General features: G+C 51.9%; 1 protein-coding gene across 11 annotated transcripts in view; it reads left to right on the top strand.

Moving 5' to 3' along the window:
* The window catches only part of DLG4 (discs large MAGUK scaffold protein 4), an 85,441-nt gene that overhangs the window by 40,678 nt on the left and 20,471 nt on the right, over window positions 1-24,292 (top strand). For 4 of the 11 annotated variants that reach the window (XM_056863513.1, XM_056863509.1, XM_056863508.1 and 1 more), the window contains exon 2: window positions 7,092-7,157. The exons of 2 other annotated variants lie outside the window; for them this stretch is intronic. In XM_056863513.1, the coding sequence (XP_056719491.1) occupies window positions 7,092-7,157 (66 nt within the window). Of the gene's footprint in view, window positions 1-7,091; window positions 7,257-18,899; window positions 18,996-24,292 lie in introns of those variants that run through there. 5 more of the 11 variants (XM_056863506.1, XM_056863505.1, XM_056863504.1 and 2 more) reach the window with 2 other exon arrangements.

Here is a 24,292-nt window from a genome sequence, read left to right as displayed (position 1 = left end):
GGGGTGGTGGTTAGGGGGTGTGACTTGCAGGGCCCCTTCCTGGGGCTCCGCTGCTGCTTCCCTGCTGACAGAGTGTCAAAGGCAGGGGCCGCAACAGGCACCTTTGTGGGGAGTGGGGGCGGGCGGTGATTTTGCATCCTGTTTCTCGATGCACGTTCAGGTACCACTGGTATTGGGCAGCGCTTCTTTTGTGTTTCTGGCGCTGCTCCTTGGAGGCCCTGGGCGGCCTGGGCTGGCCTGATCTTGTCAGATTTTGGAAGCTAAGCAGAGTCAGCCTTGGTTAGTACTTGGATTCTCCTCTGCCTAAGGGCCACTTCTTGCGAGATTTGGTATGCAGGACTTTAAAATAAATGTCAAAGAAGAAGAGTTGGTTTTTTATACCTGCTTTTCTCCACCTCAAAGTGGCTTACGTTCGCCTCCAACCCCCCCCCCCCCTCCACAACAGACACCTTGTGAGGAAGGTGAGGCAGAGAGAGTTTGGGGTGAACTGTGACTGGCTCAAGATCACCCAGCAGGCTTTGTGTGGAGAAGTGGGGAATCGAATCTGATTCTCCAGATTAGAGCCCGCCGCTCTTAATCACTACACCACGCTTTAAAGAAAGATGTAGACAAGCTGGAACATGTCCAGAGGAGGGCAACAAAGGAAGGCAACAAAGATGGTGAGGGGTCTGGAGACCAAGTCCTATGAGAAAAGGTTGAAGGAGCCAAGCAGATGCTCTACCACTGAGCCACAGTCCCTCCCCATGGCTCTCCAAGGTCTCCGGCAGGGGTCTTTCACATCACCTACTGCCTGGTCCCTTTAACTGGAGATCCCGGGGATTGAACCTGGGGCCCTCTGCATGCCAAGCAGATGCTCCACCACTGAGCTACAGCCCCTCAGTAGAAGGCAGCTTCATGTGTTCACATGAATGTGCAGACGTACAACAGACGCTCCGGAACCACTTCACCAGAAGTCTCGCACACTGTATGGCTTTGTGGGAACACAGCCTCCATAAGATTCAGCGATCCTGGGATCCTTTGGAGAGGAAAAAGGTCAGGTTTTGGTGATTCTTGGGGAGGTGTTTACGTGTGCTCTTTGTGGAGAAGGAAGAAGGCTTTTGTGTGTGTGTGTCGGCCTGACGGGCACGTATTTCTGCTGGCGTTGGCTTCCTATGGCAGGTTTGAAATAAAATATTTCTGTGCTCAGCATTTCTCAGTCCTGGATGTTGTGTGCCCTGTCGAATCTGCTGTTCCATCTCTTGTGTGTGCGTTTTCCTTCCCTCCAGTACAGCGTCTGCATTCTACTAGAGGACCATCCTGTTCCCACGAGCACACTTTTATAGGGTGAACCACGGGCCTGTTTCTTGCTTGGTTTTTGTTTTGTTTTTTTGTAAGTAAACGTGATTGCAGCCTAACTCTGGAGAGGGGCCTCCTGGTACGTGCAGAGATTCTGGCTGTACACGAAACCGTTTCTACTTGGCAGAAAAAACTCGGACTTTTAAGGACGGGCAGGGGAGGGCCATCTGATGTCACCCTCTCATGCATCTGGCAATTGCTCAGGGCCTGCGGTGGGAGTGCTTAGGCGTTCCAGGGATATTCTGTCTAAACCATGGGCCACGGGGGCGCCCACCAAGTATTTTTAGGAAGTGGATGGGGCCAGGTGGGGCTCTTGCCCTGTAGGGCTTCTAATTCACTGTGCAGATTAAAGTAACTTTTCAGCAACAACAGCCACTATAGTGTTGGTTTTATTCTCTGGCCATTTTTGCATGGTCAATTTTGATGCGCACTCAAAGCTCCTTTTAAAAATGCGACTTTAAAAATGCCTATTCATGGTCCCAATGTAAAAGGAGAAATTCCCCCCCCCCCGGTCGCCTGCTCCTTTGTTCCTGTTTGCATAGCCATTAACATGTGCATAGCTAACGTGCCTCTGTTGTTTTGCATAGTTCCTTGAGGGGGATTCTTCCAAGCAAACACCAAAGGTCGCGTTAAATGGGCTCTTTACTAATGCGAAGCAGGTATGTGCCAGCTTCGCAGTCACTTCCGGAATGGTTCAGTGTGCAAAATTTAAAAAAATATGCAGGGCAATTCAGCCTGGAACGCGCTGCTAATTACCATGCAAAAATGGCCTCTATCTGAGTCTTCTTTCCCAGTGTATTTTTAAAATTTCCTCTTCTCATCCTTTGCACTTGGGCGTCCTCTGTATGTGTGGTCGCTATTTCATGGTCGCTCCCATGTCGCTATTTCATGGCTGTGCCCACTGCCATGAATTCAAAAAGTGCCCACAAGTTCAAAAAGGTTGGGGACCCCCTGGTCTATACAGCCCCTGAAGGGCCACCATGGAAGGTAGGGAAGACAGAGCACAAAAATATTGACCAAATAAAATAGAATAAACCTGAACCTTGGGCAGCAGTGTTTAAATAGTGTAGGCCTTTGAGTTCCGTAGAGCTCTTCAGCCTTTACCAAGAGGTCAGGGTGTTTTAAGGCATACAAATGCGAATGCCAAGATTGAGCCTTGTCAGAATAAGCAAGCTTCTGAGTTCCCCAGATGTCTTCATCTGGCTGGATTTTTCAATACAAAATTGTGGGGGGGGGGGTCAGAGCATGATGGAAGGAGCCCCTAGTCTACAATTTGTCGAGGTTTAAAATGCAATAAAGGATGTGTTGCAGACAATTAACAGCCAGTTTTATTAGGAGTTCTGGTGAGGGGAATCATAGAGTTGGAAGGGACCACCAGGGAACTAGGAGAGAGACATGGCTCAGTGGAAGGTCCTCTGCTTGGCATGCAGAAGGCCCCTGGTTCAATCCCTGGCATCTCCAGTTAAAAAGGACCAGGCGGTAGGTAATGGGAAAGACCTCTGCCTGAGACCCATGACAGCCGCTGCCAGACTGAGTGGGCAATACTGCCCTTGATGGGACCAATGGTCTGATTCAGTAGACAACAGATTTGTGGCTTCCTAGAGGCACCTGGTTGGCCACTGTGTGCTGGACTTGATGGGCCTGGGTCTGATCCAGCAGGGCCTTTCTTATGTTCTTAGATTTGTGTGTGTTCTCCAATTGTGTGGTTGGGTCTAATAAAAAAAATGTGTAGCTGTTGGACTGGGCATTTTGCTGCTGTGTGACACAACTACCTTCCATCTTTGTCAGTTGTTTTGGTGAACGTGGCTGCTTCCTTTAAAGAAGCACTTCTGTTGTCAGGAAACCATGTTTCCCCCAGGAGCTGGACTCCAATGCTGGGAAAGTGTGGTTCTCCCTTCCTCCTAGGCTGTCTAGTAGGGTCTGGATTGTGCTTGCGGCTACTACTTTTTGGCCTGCACAGCTTCCCCTCCCCCCTTCCATATCAGGTTTTGTAGATTATTTCCTGAACCTCGGAGTGAGAGCAAATTCATATATGGATATTCATTGCTTGGCATCTTGTTAGGGCCGAAATAATCCCACAAGGTGCTCTGTGCATGGTCAGAGTGCCTTACTCTTTTCCATGTCCCTGCACATATTCTGAGCATTAAGGTCGCACCCTCCGTGGCCCCAAACAGAACAGTTTCTTACAGGCGCAGCCCACCCCTTGAGTTGAGGACTGCCAAGTAATCTGCTTTTGAGCGGATGTGAATCAGCCCTTGCTTGGGGGTGGGGTTTGCGAGGCCTCAGCCAGGGGAGACAGCCGGCTGCCTGCTGGTTTCCCCTGAGGAATGGGCATCCTTCGGTCTTCCCCCCCTCCAGCCCTGCACTTCCCTTCCCCCCCCCCCACGCCAATCTCTTTTTTTCCAGGCAATGGTGCGTTTTAAAATCCCCCTGCTCCCCATGTTCTTCAAGGCTTCGGTGGCTCCTTGACTCTAGAGGGCTCAGCTTGGAAACAGCCACTGTAATTATTTTCTTTATCCTTTGGGCTTGTTGGGGGGCGGAATACCCAAGGAACGCGGCTGAGCAGAGAGGCGCTCTTAACAAACACCCACACGCACCCCTCCTGTGCCCTTCTTGCATGGTGCACGGATTTCATCTTCAGTAACAAAAATGTCTAGGTGAGATCCAGAAGGAAGCCGTTTCTTTGAACTGAGCCCACAGTAGGAAGGGTCCTGTTCATGTCCTGGTTCTGACACCTCCGAAGCCTCTGTGCCTGGACCACTCGAGGGCTTCACTTGGGAGCGGCAGACCGCCTGTGTCTGGAGGTGATCCCCCCCATCAGGGAAGGAGAGACTGGCACCTGAATCGAACCTGGGCATCCCAGATGTTAATCCAACACTTTAACCCAGGGGTGGGAAACCTTTTTTCCGCCAAGGGCCATTTGGATATTCATAACATCATTCACGGGCCATACAAAATTATCAACTTAAAAATTAGCCGACCAAGCCCCAAGCAGGCAGCTGCCCCAGATGACTCCCCCCCCTGCACGGGCAAGCAGGCAGGCATCCAACCGGGGGCGCACTCGCCTACCTGGTAGCACAGGATGGTCTATTGCACCAGCCGGGCATAGCTGTCCAGCCTCATGCTGGAGTTGCTCCTGCTCCGCATGGTCGGGGCCGGATTCTACAGCCGGCTCCTGCTACCTCCGCCTGCAGGGGTGAAATGAGGACACACTGGCTAAAAACTCCCCCCCCCGCACGCATTCTGGCCCTGCCCCCTTTAACCCCTCCATTGTCGCCACTTCCGCCCCCAGCACTCTTGTAGTACAGAGGGAATACATTTCTCCACGGCCCGGGTGGGAAAGGGTTAACACAGTTCTTAAGTGGTCCTAGCTGCTCCATAGCTAACCACTCTTCTGCAAAAGGGGAGAAAGGTTCCTTTTCTAGGCAAAACAAACTCACATCCACCTTGAATAGAGGCTATTCCTGTCCGCAGGAGGGGGCGGATTGCCAGTCTGAGCTAGAGATCTGCCAGGACCCACGAAGGGCCAGACTAAATGATTTCGTGGGCCTTAAGTGGCCCCTGGGCCTGACGTTCCCCACCTTTTTTTAACCACTACGCCATGCTGTCGTGGCTAGTACTGCCTAGGTTTTAGGGAAGGAGCACCTTCTGTTTGGGAGCAGTTTCTCCTCTCCCCCACCCTCATTGTGCAGAAAAATATCTTGGAGGTGCTTTTTTTTAGCCTTGCAGAAAGTGAAAGGATTTCTTTGCTCTGATTCAGGCCCACCCACTCACGCCTGACCCTGCTCTGCTCTTTGGGGTCTCAGGCAGTACCAGGGGCCTGAGATTTTTTGAAGGGAAGATACTGGGACCTGAATCCAGGACCGTCTGCCTGCAAAGCCAGAGCTCTGACGGTATGTTTGGGGTGTGCTTTTGATACCCTTGACCAAGCGTCTGAAGCTGCAGGGCAAGGTCCCTGCCCCAGAGGAGCTGACAGCACGAATTGGCCGGGGGGGGGGGAGCAAGAAGACCTGTCCAGGGTGCCCCCTTGCCATCCCCAAATGGATCACCCCCCTCCTCTGATGGGGCGGAGGCAGGGCGAGGCACAGGAGTCCAGGGATGAACCCATGGGATGTTAAAACGGCCCTTGCGAGGGAGGGGCGCCTTCTGCACGCTGAAATGGGTTTCAGAGCTGTCCATCCATCCTGGCTTCCCCCCAAAAAATCCTGGGAATTGTAGTAGAGAGCAGGGGCCCCAGCCTTTTCGAGTCTGGGTACTTTGGGGATTCTGAGAAAGGGTGTCAGGTGCAGCTACACAGTAGTCTGCAGGCAGCCGTGAGCACGGACCAGAACCAACGGGTTGAAATTAAATTGAAAGAGTTTCCATCTAGACAATAGGAAGAACTTTCTAACAGACATTAGGAAGAACTTTCTAACAGACATTAGGAAGAACTTTCTAACAGTCAGAGCGGTTCCTCAGTGGAACAGGCTTCCTTGGGAGGTGGTGAGCTCTCCTTCCCTGGAGGTTTTTAAGCAGAGGCTAGATGGCCATCTGTCAGCAAGGCTTATTCTATATCCTTAGGCAGATCACGAGAGGGAGGGGCATCTTGGCCATCTTCTGGGCATGGAGTAGGGGTCACTGGGGGTGTGGGGGGGAGGTAGTTGTGAATTCCCTGCCTTGTGCAGGGGGTTGGACTAGATGACCCTGGTGGTCCCTTCCAACTCTATGATTCTATGAATACTTCATGAGCAGACAAGGGAAGGACACAGGCTTGTGGGAGGGAGAGAAGGAGGGCGTGAGTTTCTGGGCTGGCAGAGAAGGGGAGGGGGCGCTAGGAACTCTCTGCCCAAGGCCACCCAAAACCTATAACCGGCCCTGCCCCTGTGCCACTTGGGTTGGGTGTGCTGTGCCCCATGGGGGGTGCTTCTGCCTAAGGGGGGCAGCTGCAGAGCAAAGCAGCAAAGGTCTCAGATTAGGGTTGCCAGGTCCCTCCTTGCAACTGGTGGGAGGTTTTTTTGGGTAGAGCCTGAGGAGGGCGAGGTTTGGGGAGGGGCTTCAATGCCATAGATTCCGATTGCCAAAGCGGCCATTTTCTCCAAGTGAACTGATCTTTATCAGCTGGAGATCAGTTGTAATAGCAGGAGATCTCCATCTACTACCTGGAGGTTGCCAACCCTATCTCAGATCCAAACTGGAAGCAATCAGGACCAAGACCATGGCAGGATTGGTCCCAGGGTACCAGAGCAAGGGGGCACTTAAATCATTCCGATTTTTAAGTAGGGCATGTGTGGGGGGAGGTAGTTGTGAATTTCCTGCTTTGTGCTGGGGGTTGGACTAGATGACCCTGGAAGTGCCTTCCAACTCTGTGGTTCTATTATTCTCCCAGCCCTGGCCATGTGTGATGAGGCAGGTTGGCAGTGGGGTGCCCCTTTCCCTTTCCCACCCCTACCACCTCCCTGGCAGGCAGACATTCAACAACAGGCCAGCCCCGATTGTCCGTTAAATTTTTCTGCCTGCCCTGCAGTGGAGCCAGGCCAGGAAGAGCCGGATGAGAAGCCAGAGACGAGGAGAGCTCTTTGCTAAGGATTCTGGGAGGGAGGCCCAGGCCAGAACAAGCGAACTGGCCTTGGTTGCAAGCTCAGAAGGCGAGGTCTTGGTGCGAATCCTGCCGGGCTGTGGCGGAGGGCCCCGCAGGGCCTCCCGAGAAGCACCCTGCTTCCACGGCGTCGGCCGTCGAGGGGTGCCATGGCGCTGACGCTCTGCCTCTTCCCTTTCAGAAATATCGTTACCAAGATGAAGACAGCCCCCCGCTGGAGCACAGCCCCGCCCACCTCCCCAACCAGGTAAAGGCCCCTGAGCTGGTCCACGTGGCGGAGAAGAACCTGTCCCAGATCGAGAGTGTCCACGGCTACGTGTCCCACTCGCACATCTCCCCCATGAAGGTAGGAAGGGGGGCGGGGGCGCCCCAGCCAGGAGAGGGGACGCCGCCCAGCGCCGCCGCCGCCACTGCGGGCACACCTGGCCCCGCCCACCCCTGCCACACTCGCCCTCCACCACACCCACACCCACTCGCGGCCTGCATTGGAGCCTGCGTGCAGCGCAAAGTCCCTGTGCTGCTTGTGTGTGTCTCTTCACATGTTGGTGTGCGCAAGGTGCGGATTGCGTGTCGGCATGCTTGGCTATCCTTGGGTGTGAAATGTGGATCTGGGTGATGGTGTGATCAATGGAGAACGTCTCTGGAGGTGCAGGAGTGTGCAGATAGGTTGAAGAGGAGGGGCTGTGGCTCTGTGGGAGAGCATCTTCTTGGCATGCGGAAGGTTCAGTCCCCGGCAGCATCTCCAGTTAAAGGACCAGGTATTTGGTGATGAGCAAGCCCTCTCTGCCTGAGACCCTGGAGAGCTGCTGCCAGTCTGAGTAGACAATACTGGCCTGGATGGACTGCGGGTCTGATTTCGTATACAACTGCTTCCTGTGTTCCTGCGAAGCTAGCAGCATCCTCTGGTATGTGGCTCCCGCTTAGGAGTGCAGGGTTATTATTTGTGCATGCCTCAGTGTTTGTATATAGATGATGGCTGCCAGCTTGGAGGGCTTTAAGAGGGGAATGGACATATTCATGGAGGAGAGGGGTATTCATGGTTATTAGTTAGTATGGATACTGGTCATGCTGCATACCTATTCTCTCTAGTATCAGAGGAGCATGCCTATTATTTTGGGTGCGGTGGAACACAGACAGGATGGTGCTGCTGCACTCGTCTTGTTTGTGGCTTCCTAAAGGCACCTGGTTGGCCACTGTGTGAACAGACTGCTGGACTTGATGGGCCTTGGCCTGATCCAGCAGGGCCATTCTTATGTTCTTATGTGTATATATGTGCGTGTGTGTAGCACATCTGTGTGTACTTCTTATTACAATGCAATGAATGAGTCAGCTCAAGGTAGTCATCTCTGCTAGCGTATTTGCGTTTCGTGCTGTGAGTGTGCTGAGGGTGCGCGCGGGCATGTGTGTGCTGAGGACGTGCTCCTCCAGGAAGCTGCAGCCAACTTCCTAGCACAGTGATTCCTACAGTGCTTGTGTTCATCATACATCATGTTGTCATATGTGCACAGTAACACATTTTGCAGATTCGGATCTAAAAGGGCTTTCGGAGAGCAACGCAGGTGTTGGGGCAGGTGGAGTGATAGCCACAGGCGTAGATGGCTTTAGAAAGACAGGGTCTGTCGGTGGCTACTAGCTATGGGGGGCTAAAGGGAACCTCCATATTCAGAAGCAGTCAATCTCTGAATCTCAGTGCCAGGAGACAACATCAGGGAAGGCCTCAGCCTCCGTGTCCTGTTTCGGACCTCTAGAGGAACTGGTTGGCCGCTGTGTGAGACGGGATGCTGGACTAGATGGACCCTCACTGGTCTGATCCAGCAGGGCTGTTCGGATGTTCTTGAGTCTGGTTGATGTCTGCTTTGCTATCTCTGTGAGAGGAACTCTTGCATCCGGAAATGTGCAGCTGTGGCATTTAAAATGTGTGCGGCATCCGTGGGCACAGAATTGTTTCAGTATCAGGGGTGGTGTCTTTGGGCACCTCTGTATTCTTGGCATGTAGAAGTACATGGTTTTTGTGCATCTCGGTATTTGGTGATGTGTGTGTTACCGTTTGCATTAATGGTTTATTTGCACGTTCCTTGGCTTGTAATGGCTGCGTTTGGGCCCCTCAATTGGAATACTTCGTTTTGAGAGACTTTGTAATGGGCTTCACATGAGCGCTCCTTTGTTAGATTGGCCATCATAGCTGTGACATGTCAAAGCATTCACATGAGCAGCTCACCCTTATGAGGATCTGCACATTATTGGATCCGCACATTATTGTAATCAGTCAGGAAAATCTGGGAGGTGTGTGATATCTTCAGGTGGCTGAAACCCGTCTTAGGGGCATTGCCGTTTCCGATCATGGGCTCTGCCATTCTCCTGAACACACACTCTGAAAAGGTGTGACTTTAAATTCAACCAAAATATGGGGAAAGATTCCATAGGGGTTGATACAGGAAAGAAAAAGGAGTCTTCTGCTTGTGGCGAAAGGTTTTGTGGACCGATTACACGGATTCTAGAAACTTTATGTCCCAATAAAATCTATTCATCTTTATGATGTAGTGAGATTCTCTTTCTTCCTTTAAAAAAAAAAGAAAGAATAGGAGATGTTAATCCGATTTCAGATCACTATGAGCAGAAAATAAGGGACTAGAAGCATGTATTTTTTAGAAAAAATAACAGTAGAAGATCAGGATTTCCACAGTCTTACAGATGGGCCGTACATAGTGAGAAGCTGGAATTCTGTGTGTTCTGTGGAAGTAGGAAATGTCTGGTTTTGTGCTGAGCAGGGATGTGTATATGTGGTAGCTCTTTTCAGCACACTTCGCATGCGCGTACTATATGTGTACATATCTCTCCGACTTCTTTGTCATCAGACTGTCCTGTTGCATCTGTCACGTTTAAGCCCCACTCGCACACAAACACTCCAGGCCGTCCACCACACGTAGCCTCCGCTCTCTACCCTTCCGAGAGGTATTTATGCTCAGGCGGGGTGGGGTGGGGTGGGGTGGTACAGCCACATGAAAAAGGTGCATTTTGGACTGAATTTTTTTGTACGGGTGGTGGAATAATTTTGTGGGTTGTGGATATGGGGGGGGAGTCACAGTTTGAAGGGGGACCCACAAATAAGATGCATATTGAAGATCACTAAGTCTTCATAGGACTTTGGGAGAAGTGAGTAAAGAATGGGAGGGGGACCCCTCCCCCTGCAGAAAACTCTTTCAAAGGAGTAGAGAATAAAACTGCTGCTATCATACTGCCCTTGTACAAATGTATGGTGAGACCGCACTTGGAATACTGTGTACAGTTCTGGTCACCACACTTAAAAGACGATATTGCAGAGCTTGAGAAGATGCAGAAAAGAGCAACCAAACTGATCAGGGGGCTAGAGCAACTGCCCTATGAGGACCGGTTAAAATGCTTAGGAGAGAGCGGACAGGGAGAAGCTTTTCTCCCTCTCTCATAATACTAGAACGCGGGGTCGTCTGCTGAAGCTGGAGGGTGAGAGATTCAAAACAGATAAAAGGAAGTATTTCTTAACACAACACATAGTTAAATGGTGGAACTCCCTGCCCCAGGATGTGGTGATGGTTCCCAACTTGGAAGCCTTGAAGAGGGGAGTGGACATGTTCATGGAGGAGAGGGTTATCCGTGGCCACTAGTTAAAATGGATACTAGTCACGATGCAGACCTATTCTCGCCAGGATCAGAGGGGCATGCCTATTATATGAGGTGCTGTGGAACACAGGCAGGATAAGTGCTCCTGCCGTTGTCTTGCTTGTGGGTTTCCTAGAGGCACCTGGTTGACCTCTGTGTGAACAGACTGCTGGACTTGGTGGGACTTGGTCTCATCCAGCATGGCCTTTCTTATGTTCTTAAAGTGTGGGGGAGATTCTGATTCATGTTTTTGATGGGAAAAACAGCTCTGGGGGAGGGCAAGGATCCTCGCTTGGATGAGTTGATCCTGTGTTGTGTCCCCGGCACAGGCATGTTCAGAGAGTCAGCATGCGTAACAGATCTCGGATCGATAATTCAGTCCTGTGAAATAGCACAGGATTATTGTCTGCTGTGAAACATCTGAAGGCATTTGATGGAGCAGAGGGCAAATGTTTGAAAGGGGTGGGATAACTGGATTTGCCAAAATATTTTCCAAAATATTGGTGAAGTTGGGGGCGAGGGTGCCTCAGCCATTCTGTTGTGCTTGAAAGACCCCAGCTAGCGGGGACTTTGATGCGTCTCCGAGGCAGGGCAGCATTGACGTTGAGGAAATGGGGTGGCAACCACTCAGCTTTTGACCACAATTTTATAGGGTGCTGAACTTCAGGCCAGTTTGGTCAGCCAGGGAGAGCTACTTATGCAGACGGAGGAGACGTCTGTGTGTCTGTGGGGTCCATCTCCCGTCACCACCGGCCCCGATCGGTCACCGTGTCTTTGGGACTTAGGTAGATCTGCCACCAGGCAGTCTGGGTCTCATTGGCATGTTGGGGGTGGTGGTGGTTTGCTCTTCTAGCTAGCACAAATTGCAAATTATGTCTTCCCTTATATAACAGACATCTGCCTCAGGAAGACACCTACTTTGCTCTGTGGTATTGTATACATGTGTTTCCATTGGGTTGATCCTTTCCTATGAGGAAAAGTTGAAGGAGCTGGGTATGTTTAGCCTGAAGAGGAGAAGACTGAGAGGGGATATGATAACCATCTTCAAGGGGAGAAGGGCTGTCATATAGCGGATGGTGCCGAGTTGTTTTCTGTTGCCCCAGAAGGTCGGACCAGAACCAATGGGTTGAGATCTGATCACTAAGAGCCAGCACGGGTTTCTCAAGAATAAATCATGTCAGACTAATCTTACCTCCTTTTTTGAGAAAGTTACTACCTTGCTGGATCAGAGGAATGCTGTAGACATAGTTTATCTAGATTTCAGTAAGGCTTTTGATAAGGTTCCACAAAGTATTCTAATTGACAAATTGGGAAAATGTGGGTTAGATCCTATTATTGTTAGATGAATCTGCCACTGGTTGACAGATCGTACCCAAAGAGTGCTAGTTAATGGTTCCTCGTCCACTTGGAGAGAAGAGACTAGTGGAGTGCCTCAGGGATCTGTGCTGGGCCCTGTGTTGTTCAACATCTTTATAAATGATTTGGATGAAGGAATAGAGGGGATGCTTATTAAATTTGCAGATGATACTAAATTGGGAGGGGTAGCAAATACGGTACAAGACAGAGCCAAGATGCAGGATGATCTTGACAGGCTGGAGAAGTGGGCTAGAACTAATAAAATGCACTTCAACAAAGACAAATGTAAAGTTCTGCATTTAGGTAGGAAAAATCAAATGCATAATTATAGGATGGGGGAGACTTGTTTGAGCAGTAGTGTGTGTGAAAAGGATCTTGGGGTCTTAGTAGACCAAACACTAAACATGAGTTAGCAGTGTGATGTGGTAACTAAAAAGGCAAATGCGGTCTTGGGCTGCATCAACAGAAGTATAGTGTCCAGATCACACGAAGTGATGGTATCGCTTTACTCCGCTCTGGTTAGACCTCAACTAGAGTACTGTGTTCAGTTTTGGACACCACAATTTAAGAAAGATGTAGACAAGCTGGAACGTGTCCAGAGGAGGGCAACAAAGATGGTGAGGGGTCTGGAGACCAAGTCCTATGAGGAAAGGTTGAAGGAGCTGGGTATGTTTAGCCTGAAGAGGAGAAGACTGAGAGGGGACATGATAACCATGTTAAAGTACTTGAAGGGCTGTCATAGAGAGGAGGGTGTCGAGTTGTTTTCTGTTGCCCAAGAAGGTCGGACCAGAACCACCGGGTTGAAATTAAATCAAAAGAGTTTCCGTCTAGACATTAGGAAGAATTTTCTAACTGTTAGAGCGGTTCCTCAGTGGAACGGGCTTCCTCAGGAGGTGGTAAGCTCTCCTTCCCTGGTGGTTTTAAAGAAGGAGCTAGATGGCCATCTGTCAGCAATGCTGATTCTGTGACCTTAGGCAGATGATGAGAGGGAGGGCATCTTGGGCATCTTCTGATCACTAGGGGTGTGGGGGGGGGGAGGTAGTTGTGAATTTCCTGCATTGTGCAGGGGGTTGGACTTGATGGCCCTGGTGGTCCCTTCCGATTCTATGATTCTATGAAATTAAATCAAAAGAGTTTCTGTCTAGACATTAAGAAGAACTTCCTGACAGAGCGGTTCCTTGGTGGAACAGGCTTCCTCGGGAGGAGGTGAGCTCTCTTTCCCTGGAAGTTTTTAAGCAGAGGCTAGATGGCCATCTGTCAGCAATGCTGATTCTGTGACCTTAGGCAGATGATGAGAGGGAGGGCACCTTGGCCATCTTCTGGTCACTAGGGGTGTGGGGTGGGGGGAGGTAGTTGTGAATTTCCTGCATTGTGCAGGGGGTTGGACTAGATGACCCTGGTGGTCCCTTCCAACTCTATGATTCTATGATCAATCAGGGAAATACTGGCAAGAGCTAACCCACTTAAAATATTTAAACAGTTAACAATTTTTTTAAAAAAAATATTAAAATACAAAACAATCACAAAGCAAAAACTACACACCACAAATGACATTCACACAATGTCATAAATCAGGAGTCCACAACATAGTGCCCGCCAGTGCCTTTCCTGGTGCCCAACAAGTGTTTGTAGAAAGTGGTGGGGCCAGGGCGAGCTCGTGCCCAGTTGGGCTTCTAATTACCCATTTGAGATTGGCTGTGCAGATTAAAATAACATTTCGGTGTCAGTTGCCCTGTGGTGCTGGTTTTAGTCTGCCTCCCCTTTCCCAGTGTATTTTTAAAATTTCCTCTTCTCATCCCTTGCACTTGGGCCTTCTCTGTGTGTGTGGTTGGCACTGCCTCCCACGTGGCCATTTTAGGGTTGCGCCCACCCACCCTGTGTCAGAATTCAAAAGATGCCCACAGGTTCAAAAAGGTGGGGGACCCCTGTACTAAATGAACCAATATCCAGATTAAAACATGTTTGCAGGAAGTTAACGAAAGAAGGCACTCTCAACCCTCCCCATACCTTTTCTTCTCCAGCCAATTCCAACTGGCGTGATGTAATGGTTTGGAGCAGTGGAGTCTAATCGTGGTAACCAGGTTTGATTCCCCACTCCTCCACATGAGCTGCAAACTGCAATCTGGTGAACCGGGCGGGTTTCCCCACTCCTCCACAGGAAGCCTTCTGGGTGACCTTGGGCTAGTCACAGTTCTCTTAGAGCTCTCTCAGCCCCACCTACCTCACAGGGTGTCTGTTGTGGGGAGAGGAAGTTGATTGTAAGCCAGTTTGATTCTCCTTAAAAGATAAAATAGGCATATAGAAACCAATTCTTCTTCTTCAAGCTTCAAGGGGAGATTATAACATGAGATTGCTGAATTTGAGTTCATTTACAAATTCAGAACATCAGACCCCACCAGGGCTGAATAGGGACAAAGGATTCTTATCTCATTACAGATGCTAATTTTCTACCCCAACCATTTCTCCCCTGCTCTAATCAATCTGGCTGCATTCTGCCTGGTCCCCCTGCATCCTGACTCCCTTCTTTGCAACACCCCCCACCTTCTGACTGGGATATAAGGACTCAGGGATCTCCATTCCTACTTGTATCTGGCAAATGGAGCTTTTACTGTCAAAAGCTGATACCCCAAAAATCTGGTTGGGGTGTAAGGTGCTCCTGGACTTCAATCTAGCTGTTCTACTGCAGACCAACAATGCTCACCCTCTGAAATGATCGACAAGAGTGTTTCCAGTTGTGTCTTATTATTGACCTGTAGAATTTCCTCAGCAATTTTACTTCCTCAGCAAGTTTACTTGCCCCTTTCAGGCATTCCCAGATGCCTGATAAATAACACTGACTCCAATACTTGGCTACAGATATTCTGGCAGATTCCAGACCCATTTAAAATACAATTATCAGTCAGCCCTAAAGTCTGTTCGGTGGTTCAAATACAATTTTATTGCATGTGAATTGCTTTATCGAAGGATTTAATAGCGCAAGGCAATCTTGTTGCAAACCTGTCCTCTGCGGGACCCTTTCAGCTGCTGTGGTGCCATGGAATATTCACAAAAATTCAAGCTTGTCAGCGGAAAAGATTGGAAATAGATTGCTGAGCATAGTGCGAATTCTTTGAGGGAAAAGGAAAGGTCAGTTTGGGAGGGGGACAGCTTGATGGCAGGAAAGAGAGAGCCTGGTCAATGGGATCTACAGTTACATTTAGGCCAAAGGAATCTAATGCACAGGTATAGGATGAAGGATGTCAGGCCTGGCAGTAGCACATGGGGAAAGGATCCTGGGATTGCACCTGACCGCAAGTTGGACATGAGTCAGCAGGGTGATGTGGCCACAGAAAAGACAGATGTGATTTTAGGCTGAATGAATAGAACCTGGGAACCTGGACACCTGAGTTCCCAGCCCAAAGGGACCTGTGGCTTAGTGGCAGAGCATCTGCTTGGCATGTGGAAGGTCCCAGGTTCAATCCCTGATGTCTCCAGTTTAAAAAGGACCAGGCAGTAGGTGATGTGAAAGAGTTCTGTCTGCCTGAGACCCTGGAGAGCCCCTGCCAGTCTGAGTAGACAATAGTGACCTTGATGGACCAAGGGTCTGATTCAGTAGAAGGCAGCTTCATGTGTTCAAACTTTGCCACCTTTTCTGAGACAGATGATATTCCCCGAATGCTCAGCACCTCATGGGTTGAAACTTAAATGCACCTGTTTTTTGCCCTAGGACTGCAAATGTTTTGGTTGCTTTCGTTTGCAGGGAGCCTTTCTTCTTGGGTTGAGCTGGGGGGGGGGCATGTTGCCTAGTGGGCACAGATATTACTGTGCTTGCCTGACCCAACCTCCCCTTTCTTCCTGGGACTTCCATCCTCCTTCTAATCCCATCAGAAAGGTGACCTCAAAGGTCTGCCCTGGCAGAAACGTTCTGTTTACAATCCAATTAACCTGAACGCCACAGCAGGGACTGAAAGGAAGGAAGGAAGTTGGACAGGGAACTGGTTGCAGAACCGCACTCAAAGAGTGGTTGTCAATGGCATTTCATCTGAATGGAGGGAGGTGTCCAGTGGGGTGCCACAGGGCTCGGTTCTGGGTCCGGTACTTTTCCAATATTTTTATGAACTGGATGAGGGTGTGGAGGGACTACTCAGTAAATTTGCAGATGACACCAAATTGGGAGGCGCAGCAAACACACCAGACGATAGAGATAGAGTTCAGTGAGATCTGAACACATTGGAAAAGTGGGCAGATGTGAACAAGATGCAGTTCAACAAGGATAAGTGCTGAGTTCTGCACCTGGGTAACAGAAATGAGGGACATGCATACTGGATGGGGGATACACTTCTGGGTAACAGTGTGTGTGTGAACAAGATCTTGGGGTTCGGGTGGACCGTAAGTTAAATATGAGCAGTCAGTGTGATGCAGCGACAAAAAAAGCTAATACAATCTTAGGTTGCGACTCAGAGGCATAACATCCAAATCTCAAGGTGTCATAGTCCCACTGCACACTGCATTGGTCAGGCCACACCTGGAATATTGTGTGCCGTTCTGGAAGCCTCCCTTCAAAAAGGATGAGGACAGAATCGAGCGGGTGCAGAGGAGAGCGACGAGGATGATCAGGGGTCTGGAGAACAAGCCATATGAGGAAAGGCTGAGGGATTCGGGAATGTTCAGTCTGGAGAAGAGGAGGTTGAGGGGGGACACGATTGCTCTCTTGAAGTATTTGAAGGGCTGTCATTTAGAGGAGGGCAGGGAGCTGTTCCTGTTGGTGGCAGAGGACAGGACTCGCAATAATAAGTTTAAATTGCAGGTGGAAAGGTACCGGCTGGCTATTAGGAAAAAAAATTCACAGAGTTGTTTAACGGTGGAATCAGCTTCCTAGGGAGGTGGTGAGCTCCCCCTCACTGGCAGTCTTTAAGCAGAGGCTGGACAAGCACTTGTCAGGGATGCTCTAGGCTGATCCTGCATTGAGCAGGGGGTTGGACTAGATGGCCTCTGTGGCCTCTTTCAACTCTATGATTCTATGAAGGAAGGATGGTGTGTGAACAACTTGTGGGTGGGGGTTCTGCTGTCTTGCAGAGGAGCAAGGGCATGCATGATTAGGAGAGGGTCTGTGGCTCAGTGGTAGAGCATCTACTTGGCATACAGAAGGTCCCAGGTTCATGCAGGCATGCAGAAGTTCTCGGCATCTCCAGTTAAAGGGACTAGGCAAGTAGGTGATGTGAAAGACCTCTGCCTGAGACCCTGGAGAGCTGCTGCTGGTCTGAGTAGACAATACTGACTTTGATGGTCCAAGAGCCTGATTATATGGCAGCTTCATGTGTTCACGTGTTCATGATTTAGAGGCGCCTCTGCACTTTGGTGGGTGGCTTGTGGCCATGTCAGTTTCTGCTCTCACAAGTTTGGGGGGGGAACCTGTTCTGGTTTTGCAAACCTCACTGTGGCAAATCGATCTCCCACATCTGTTTTCTTGAGCTGCCCCTTGCTTCCTGCAAAGGCCACGTCCCCAGTAAGTAGGGAGTTCCTTCTGTCTTCACGGGCCTCTCCTTTCCCATCCCAGTCCTCGCCTAGGGGTTGGTGTTCCTGATTTCCACCCCCTCCCCAGGCCCCTGTGCCCACTTTAAGGGCACCCCCCAAAAGCTTTGCTGCAGTATACGTGCGCCACCTTGCGGCTGCTCGGAACGCTTGCAGCCCTCGGTTGAATTCCCTGCCCAGGAGCCAGGAGTTCTGCCCCCCCCCTCCGCTGGCACCCAGAAAAAGGGGCCGGCCCGCCAGAGTCCCTCTCCCTGCCACAGACAAGCAAAGCCTCTTACCCACGTCCTTATTACACACACACACCCCGCAAAGAACCCAGGAGTCTTAGTACCCATTTTTAAAGCGGGCTCCCTCCGGTCTTCCCCAGAGACTCCAGAGGTCCTGGGTGGCATCCCGACAAGCCCCCCCCCCGCCCTTCACACCCTCCTTTCCAGAGAACCCCGGAGTCCTGGCTCCCAGAACTCTCCCAATGCCTCCCTTTTGTTTCCAGAGACCCCCCTCCCCAACACACGCCTACACACCCCAGTCCTGGCTCTCCCCCTGCCTCAGCTCCTCACCCCAAGAATCCTGGCATCCCCTCCCTGACCCTCCTCCCTCTGCTGGAAGGCCTGGTGCCTCCCCCCCTTGCCAATTTCCCTGGAATCTGGGGGCTCAGGGAGGGATGGAGGGGACCCTTAGCTTCCCCCCCCCGCCTCGCAAGCCCAATGCGAGGGGGGGTTGTCCTTGGCAGGGCCAGCAGTGTATTGGGGGGGGGCATTGCGGAAGAGAGCAGGGAGCCCGGGCTGCCAGTGGGGGGAGGGAGAGCCAAGGAGCTGGTCCCTGTCTTTGCAGAGGAAAGAGATGTTCCTCCCCCCCACACACACACACGCAGGACCAAATTTTCCCCATCCGGGTTTGCAAACAACAAGGGTGCCCCCCCCCTCCCCAGGCTGGAAGAAGCCGCTGTGTAGTCCCCCTCCCACATCTCCTTTGCTGGGCTGGATCCGGACCCTGGTCCATCGGTCCCGTGTGAAGCTGGGGGGTGGGGGGGAGGCAGCGGCAGCAAAGGGGGGAGGGAAAGCGCCCTCCCTTGCTGGAAATTTCCCATTCCACCTGTTCCCCCCTCCCTCTCTCCCTCCCTCTCTCCCTCCCTCTCTTTTTTATTGCATTCTTTCTGGCCCATCGAGCCCAGAAATGGTCCGGCTTCCCCGCGCCCCTCTTTCTCCTTCCTCTCCCTCCACCTGACGGCTCCGGGATGGAGGCCAGGGGGGCGCCGGCTGCGGAGGAGGAGGGCTAGCTGCCCCCGGCTTCGACTCTGGACCCCCCCCCCAGCCCTGCTCCATCCTGGGCGTCCCTGGGCCGGCAGAGAGGAGAGAGGCTGGAGAGAGGGGGGGGGGACCCCCAGCTCAGCTGCAAGTCTCCCTGAACCCGCGCGCCGTTTCCAGGGCCTGAGGATTTTACCTGGGGGGGGGGGTGAGAGCCCTCCTGCGCACCTTCGTCGCCCCCGGGGATCATGTTCGTGTCGGTGTGGTACGCCAAGAAAATGGGACGGCGCTTCATTAGCAACGTGCGCAAGGCGAAGAAGCAAAGGAACCTGCTCACAGTACGGGCCCCCTCCCTCTGGTGTGGGGGGAGGCAGCGGGGGGCTTCGGGGGCTGGAGAAGGACTCCTAACCTTGTTTTCATGGGAGGGGGGTACAGGGGAGGAACGATCCGCCCACCCTCTGTAGATTCAAGGGCTGGACAGTGATATGCAGAAAAAGAGGGTCTGTTGGTGTGGGGAGGGCAGCTGGGCGTTTGTTGGGGGGGGGACCCGGTTGCTTGGGGGGGAGGGGGGAATCCAGGGGCTAGGGGGCCAGATGGGGCCAGAGGGGACTTCAGAGATGAGCAGAGGGAGGTATTGGTAAGAGCCCGGACTCCTGGGTTCTCTGGAGGGCTTGGGGTGTGTCAGTGGGAATGGCGGGGGGGGGGCACAAGGGTGGAGACAGTCTGGATGCACTAGGGTAGCTGAGTTGAAAGCGGGTGGGTGGGAGGCAGCCCGGACTCCTGGGTTCTTCAGAGGAGGGGGCAGGGGTGGCATCCAAGATGCGGGCAGGCCTTTGGGAGGTTTGTGGGGGTAAACAAACCGGCTTGGATGATGGCAGTTCTGGGAGGGGGGAGATGAAGTCAGCCCATGGGGTCCCCGGCCCTGACCCCAGCCCTGGGTTGTGACCCATAGAAGTTACATCTGGGATATTTTCCCAGCCCCCACCCCCAGGCAAAATAAAGCTTTACAAAGGGATGGGAGGAAGAGTATCCCTGCCTTTGGGGCAAGAAAGGAGCCAGGTTGGGGGCACTGGCAGAGCCATGGGGCAGGATGTGTGGGGAGGTCTGGATCAAGGAATGGGGACCGGGGTTGGGTTCTGAGCGGATGAAGACTCTTAAGAATCACCCAGAGCTGTAATGGCGGGGGGCTTGGTTGGAGGAGCTCACTGGGGGGGGGGGCAATCATACCTGGGACTATGGTATGGGGGGAGCAGAAGCCCTGGGGTTCCCAATGGTGCTGTAGGTCACCAAAGGGCTAGAATATGGGGAGTGGGACTGGGGTCATCTACTCTCAGTGGGTGATGAATCTGTGCATGGAGCCCAAGCTGTTGCTGGAGGTGGGGTTTTGGAGATGGGGGGGCTAGAAGTGAGGACCTGAGATAATAAGGAGGGCTGAGTATTGGGGGGGGGGTTGTGCCCCAGATGGGGTTCTGGGAACTGGGAAGTCTGTACGGCAGGCTGTTTTTGGGGGTGGGGGGCATTTGCCAGGCATCTCGGTGGGTCCAAATCACGGCCGCCTTCTTCTCCCGCCCGGATTTCCTTGCCATATATGAATGGAGCGGTCTGTGTGTTGGGGGGGGGGAGAGTGGTTGGGGGGGGGGTTAGTGCGTCAGCTTCGGAGCCAGATGGCGTCAATGTTTATACTGTACATTTCCCTGAGTTATGAATGGAGCAGAGGGGGCCTCAGTGAGTCGGGTTCTGAAATAGTATTTTTTTTAAAAGGTTTTTTTTTTCAGGCATCGGCTGTTAAGGTGTTGCAGGTATTGGACCAATGAAACAGAGCAAGGGTTGGGGCGCTGTGGGGCTGCCTGCTTGCCCCCCACCCACCCCAAAGTGCTCTGTGGGTCTGCAGTGCCCAGGCATCCCTCATCTCCCTCCCCACCAATTTGGGGTGTTCATGAGTGGCTGGCCCAGCCCCCCCCCCCAGACTGCCAGTGGGACAGCAGTGGCCAGGCCCAGGGGGGGGGGGCGCTGGTCTCTTCCAGATCCCTCCTTGCTTGGCTCTGGATCCCAGAGAAGTTGGAAGGCCCAGAATTCGCATTGGCAGCTCTTGCCTACTGGCGGGGGCGTGGCAGCCACCTTTGTAGCTGCCACAGCTGGTGCTCCCCCATCCACATCCTCCACCACCCATCCTTCAAGGAGCCCCTTTGCCTGCTAGCCCTGACTCCCCCAGCCTCCCTGCAGTTGTTGCAAATGTACGTATGTATTTATTTACATAATTTATTCCCTCCTTTCTCCCTGATGGGGACCCAAAGCGATTTACATTGTTCTCCTGCCCTCCATTTTATCCTCACAACAACCCTGTGCGTTAGGCTAGGCTGAGAGCGTGTGACTGGCCCAAGGTCACCCAGCAGTCTTCCACGGAAGAGGCAGGATTCAAACTCAGGTCTCCCAGATCCTAGTCCGAGGCCATAACCACTACGCCACCCTGACTCTCGTGAGTCGGGGCTAAATCAGTGCCAAGGTTCCCCTGGGCAGCCTAGCCAGGGAAGCATCATCTTCCGTTGGTATGGGACCCCCTTGCCTGGGGTCAGCCCCCTTGTGGCTTCAGGCAAGCTCCTTTCCTGGGTCTCATGACCCCCCTGCCTGCCCCTCCCCCCCGCGTCCTGAAGTGCTTGTGTGAATGGCCTCCTCTGGTCCAGTGCGCAGAAACCTCTGCCCCAAGCAGAAGAACCTCAAGGCGCCTTTTGTGGGTGCTTAGACCTGGGGGAGAAGCTGCCCCCCCTAACTTCCAGCGTTAGTTTCCGACCTGGGGGGTTCGTCAGCTTCTCTCCTCCATTCTTGCCAAATGGACAATCTGGACAAGCCCTTCGGATGAAATGCTCCACCGTCCCTCAAACCCTGCATGTAGAAAGATAGCATATCAAGGGCAAGGGTCCCAAAACCAGTCGTCTTCGGGACACAGGAATAGACCACCCAGACCAGGGTTGACAGCAGGCCTCAGGCACCACTGCCGCAGAGCTGGGCTTGCCAACTCCGGGTTGGGAAATTCCTGGAGTTTTGGGGGTGGGGCCTGGGGAGGGGAGGGTTTGGAGAGGGGAGGGACCTCAGCAGAGTATAATGCCATGGATTTCACCCTCCAAGCCAGCTGTTTTCTCCAGGGGGGGCTGATCCTGTAGTCTGGAGCTTGGTTGTAATTCCAGATCTCGGGGCCCTGCCCGCAGGTTGGCAACCTGACACTGAGCTGAATGTGGCTACTTGTTCTGGGGCTGAAAAGTGACTGTTCTTCAGGGGGGAGCAGCCGGATGCCTTGCAGGGCAGGCTTTTTTTTTTTTAAAGAATTTATTAATGAAATGGAACTGGTCGTGTCTTTGAAACAGAACACGGCAGCCTCATTAGCAGCTGTAAATAATTCATGCCAGCCCTCTGCCGGAGCCCGGGGGATTGACTGCCTCCCCCCCCCCAGCCTCCGCCCCCGCCCCCGCTGTTCTCATCGGTGGAGGAAAGTGGGTTGCAGGTGGGAAGCCTTTGAAGAATCCGTCTCCCAGGCGATGGGGAGAGCTTCTCTGGGGCCTTGAAGGCAGTGGCGGGGAGGGGGGCAGGCACGCTGGCCCCCTCCCTGACCTTGGCTTTGGGAGAAGTGATGTAAGGCGGAATCTGGGCCTCAGCTCAGGCTCCCAAGCTCCCTTTCTCTTGCTTTTTTCATTTTCTGCTCCAACGTCAAGGCCTAGCAGGTGACCATGGAATAGTTCCCCTGAGCATGTGCAGGGTGCATTTGCTGCTTTAACGGGCATCGTGCATGGCTGAGGCTTAGGAGGAATCCTTCTGGACTTCCTTCAGCTCTTCCCCTGGCCCTTCGTTTTGGAAATTGAACACTGAAGTGAAAAACTGTGGGTGATGGTATAATGGCCGATGATCTGAAACGCTGGCGTGCTGGGGCAGCCTTACCCTGATTCTTCCCTGGTTACAGGAGGGGGTTCCTCCCACTCCTCCCCGCTCAGTATTAGCCAGAGTCTCAACAACAATCTCCTTTATTGGCATAAAATCGAAACATGGGGTGTTTGCATAGTAACATAGAATTATTGCAGTTGAGCATTTCTGACAAGGATAAAGCATAATAAATAAAAGGATGGCGGAATTAATAAAAGCCCTCTACTTAACTTGCTGACGAACGTTCATAGTAAGTCTCAGAAATTGTGCTACTTTCTCCAATGTGAGTGATTATTCAGCAAAAAAAGAGCATTAAGACAATCAGGAAAGTTTGACTTTTTTTGTCAAAATAGGGCCTAAAAATTTGCTGCGAATTTCTACATAAAATCTACAGTGGGATAAGACATGTACGATTGATTCAGTGCAATTGTTACTGCAGGGGCAAAGTCTCTCTGATAGGGGGATTTTACGAAATCTTCCTTCCAAAATCGCAGATGGCATGACATTGAATCTGGCCAGGGAGAGGGCTCTGCGTTGCTGAGGGTCGTAAAGGTGGTACAAAGACGATGTAGGCTCATATATATTAAAGCGAATCCCTAGACTTAACGGAAAGCAAGTCCTGTTAGCAGCACTATTAAGATTTTGAAATCCAATCTCTAATAGTCTGCGTTTTATTGTTTGAAATGCTTCTGTATCCGAGAGCAATGGAAGACCAATGGATTGGATTTTGCTGTCAATGTGAGCTGACCAATTAGAGGTGTGTGATCCCATCAGACAAGATAACATATGATAGACAAGAGAAGAGGGATCAGCCTTGAAATGTAGGCGTAGCCAGAATTTAACCGTAATAAGCCAGAGTCTCAAGAAAACACTTCACCTTACCTAGAAAGGTAGCACCTCAGGGGAAAGCGTGCTCCCTGACTTGCTTGTTCTCTGTGCACCGGGGGGTTGTTTTTTGTGGGGGTAGCATTCAGCCTTGTCAGCCACCAGTTGTAATTTGAAGTGGTATAGCCTAGACCCCAGTGGACCACCATAGCCATAATGCATGAGAGGACCCCTGGGCCCACGCATAGTTGTGTGCTAGCAATGCACACAAGTGTATTGTGTGCCTGTTGCTTAGTGTGGGCCTTTTGTGTTTGCGTCTTGGGGGCTTTTCCAGTGTTTGTTGTACAGTAGAGGGCGCAGGGGTGCATGGTGTGGTTTCTTGTGATGTGATTTGCGCAGTCTTGGAAGGTTACCTGTGCCGTTGTGTGTGTTTGTGTGTTCCAGTCCTCACGACGGCTGTCTGTTTATGTAATTGTGTGCCTGCCGTGTTGTGAACATCAGATGTGTTGCATTGGCTGTGGCAGCGGGTGTTGTGCTGCCGCAGAGAACGTAGTTTTTGGTGTGTGTGTTGTGATGTCTGGCAATGCAGCAGCTCTGCTTTGCAGTCAGTACTTGGGGGTGTGGTGTTTGTGTTGTATGGCCTGGTGAGGTTGTTGTGGTTGTGTCCTGCGGGGTGTTCCTTGTTGGACGATGTGGGCGTCTGTGTTTGAGCGCATGCTGTGTGAACCAGGAAATATGTGGGCTTCCTGCGTGTGTAGGTTGTGCATGTGGGCATGTGTAGATGTGGGCTTGCCTCATCCTGCATTCACACATTCACACACAGGCCTGGGTACACCCTTTCCCCCAGTTCAGCATCAACAGTGCCCTGATATCCGAGCAGTACATCCGGCATCTTTGTGGC

This window comes from Euleptes europaea, chromosome 18 (genome assembly GCF_029931775.1).
Source record: "Euleptes europaea isolate rEulEur1 chromosome 18, rEulEur1.hap1, whole genome shotgun sequence".
NCBI lineage: Eukaryota > Metazoa > Chordata > Lepidosauria > Squamata > Sphaerodactylidae > Euleptes > Euleptes europaea.
The sequence above is the reverse complement of the archived record's forward strand: the minus strand, read 5'-3'. Positions and strand labels throughout refer to the sequence as shown.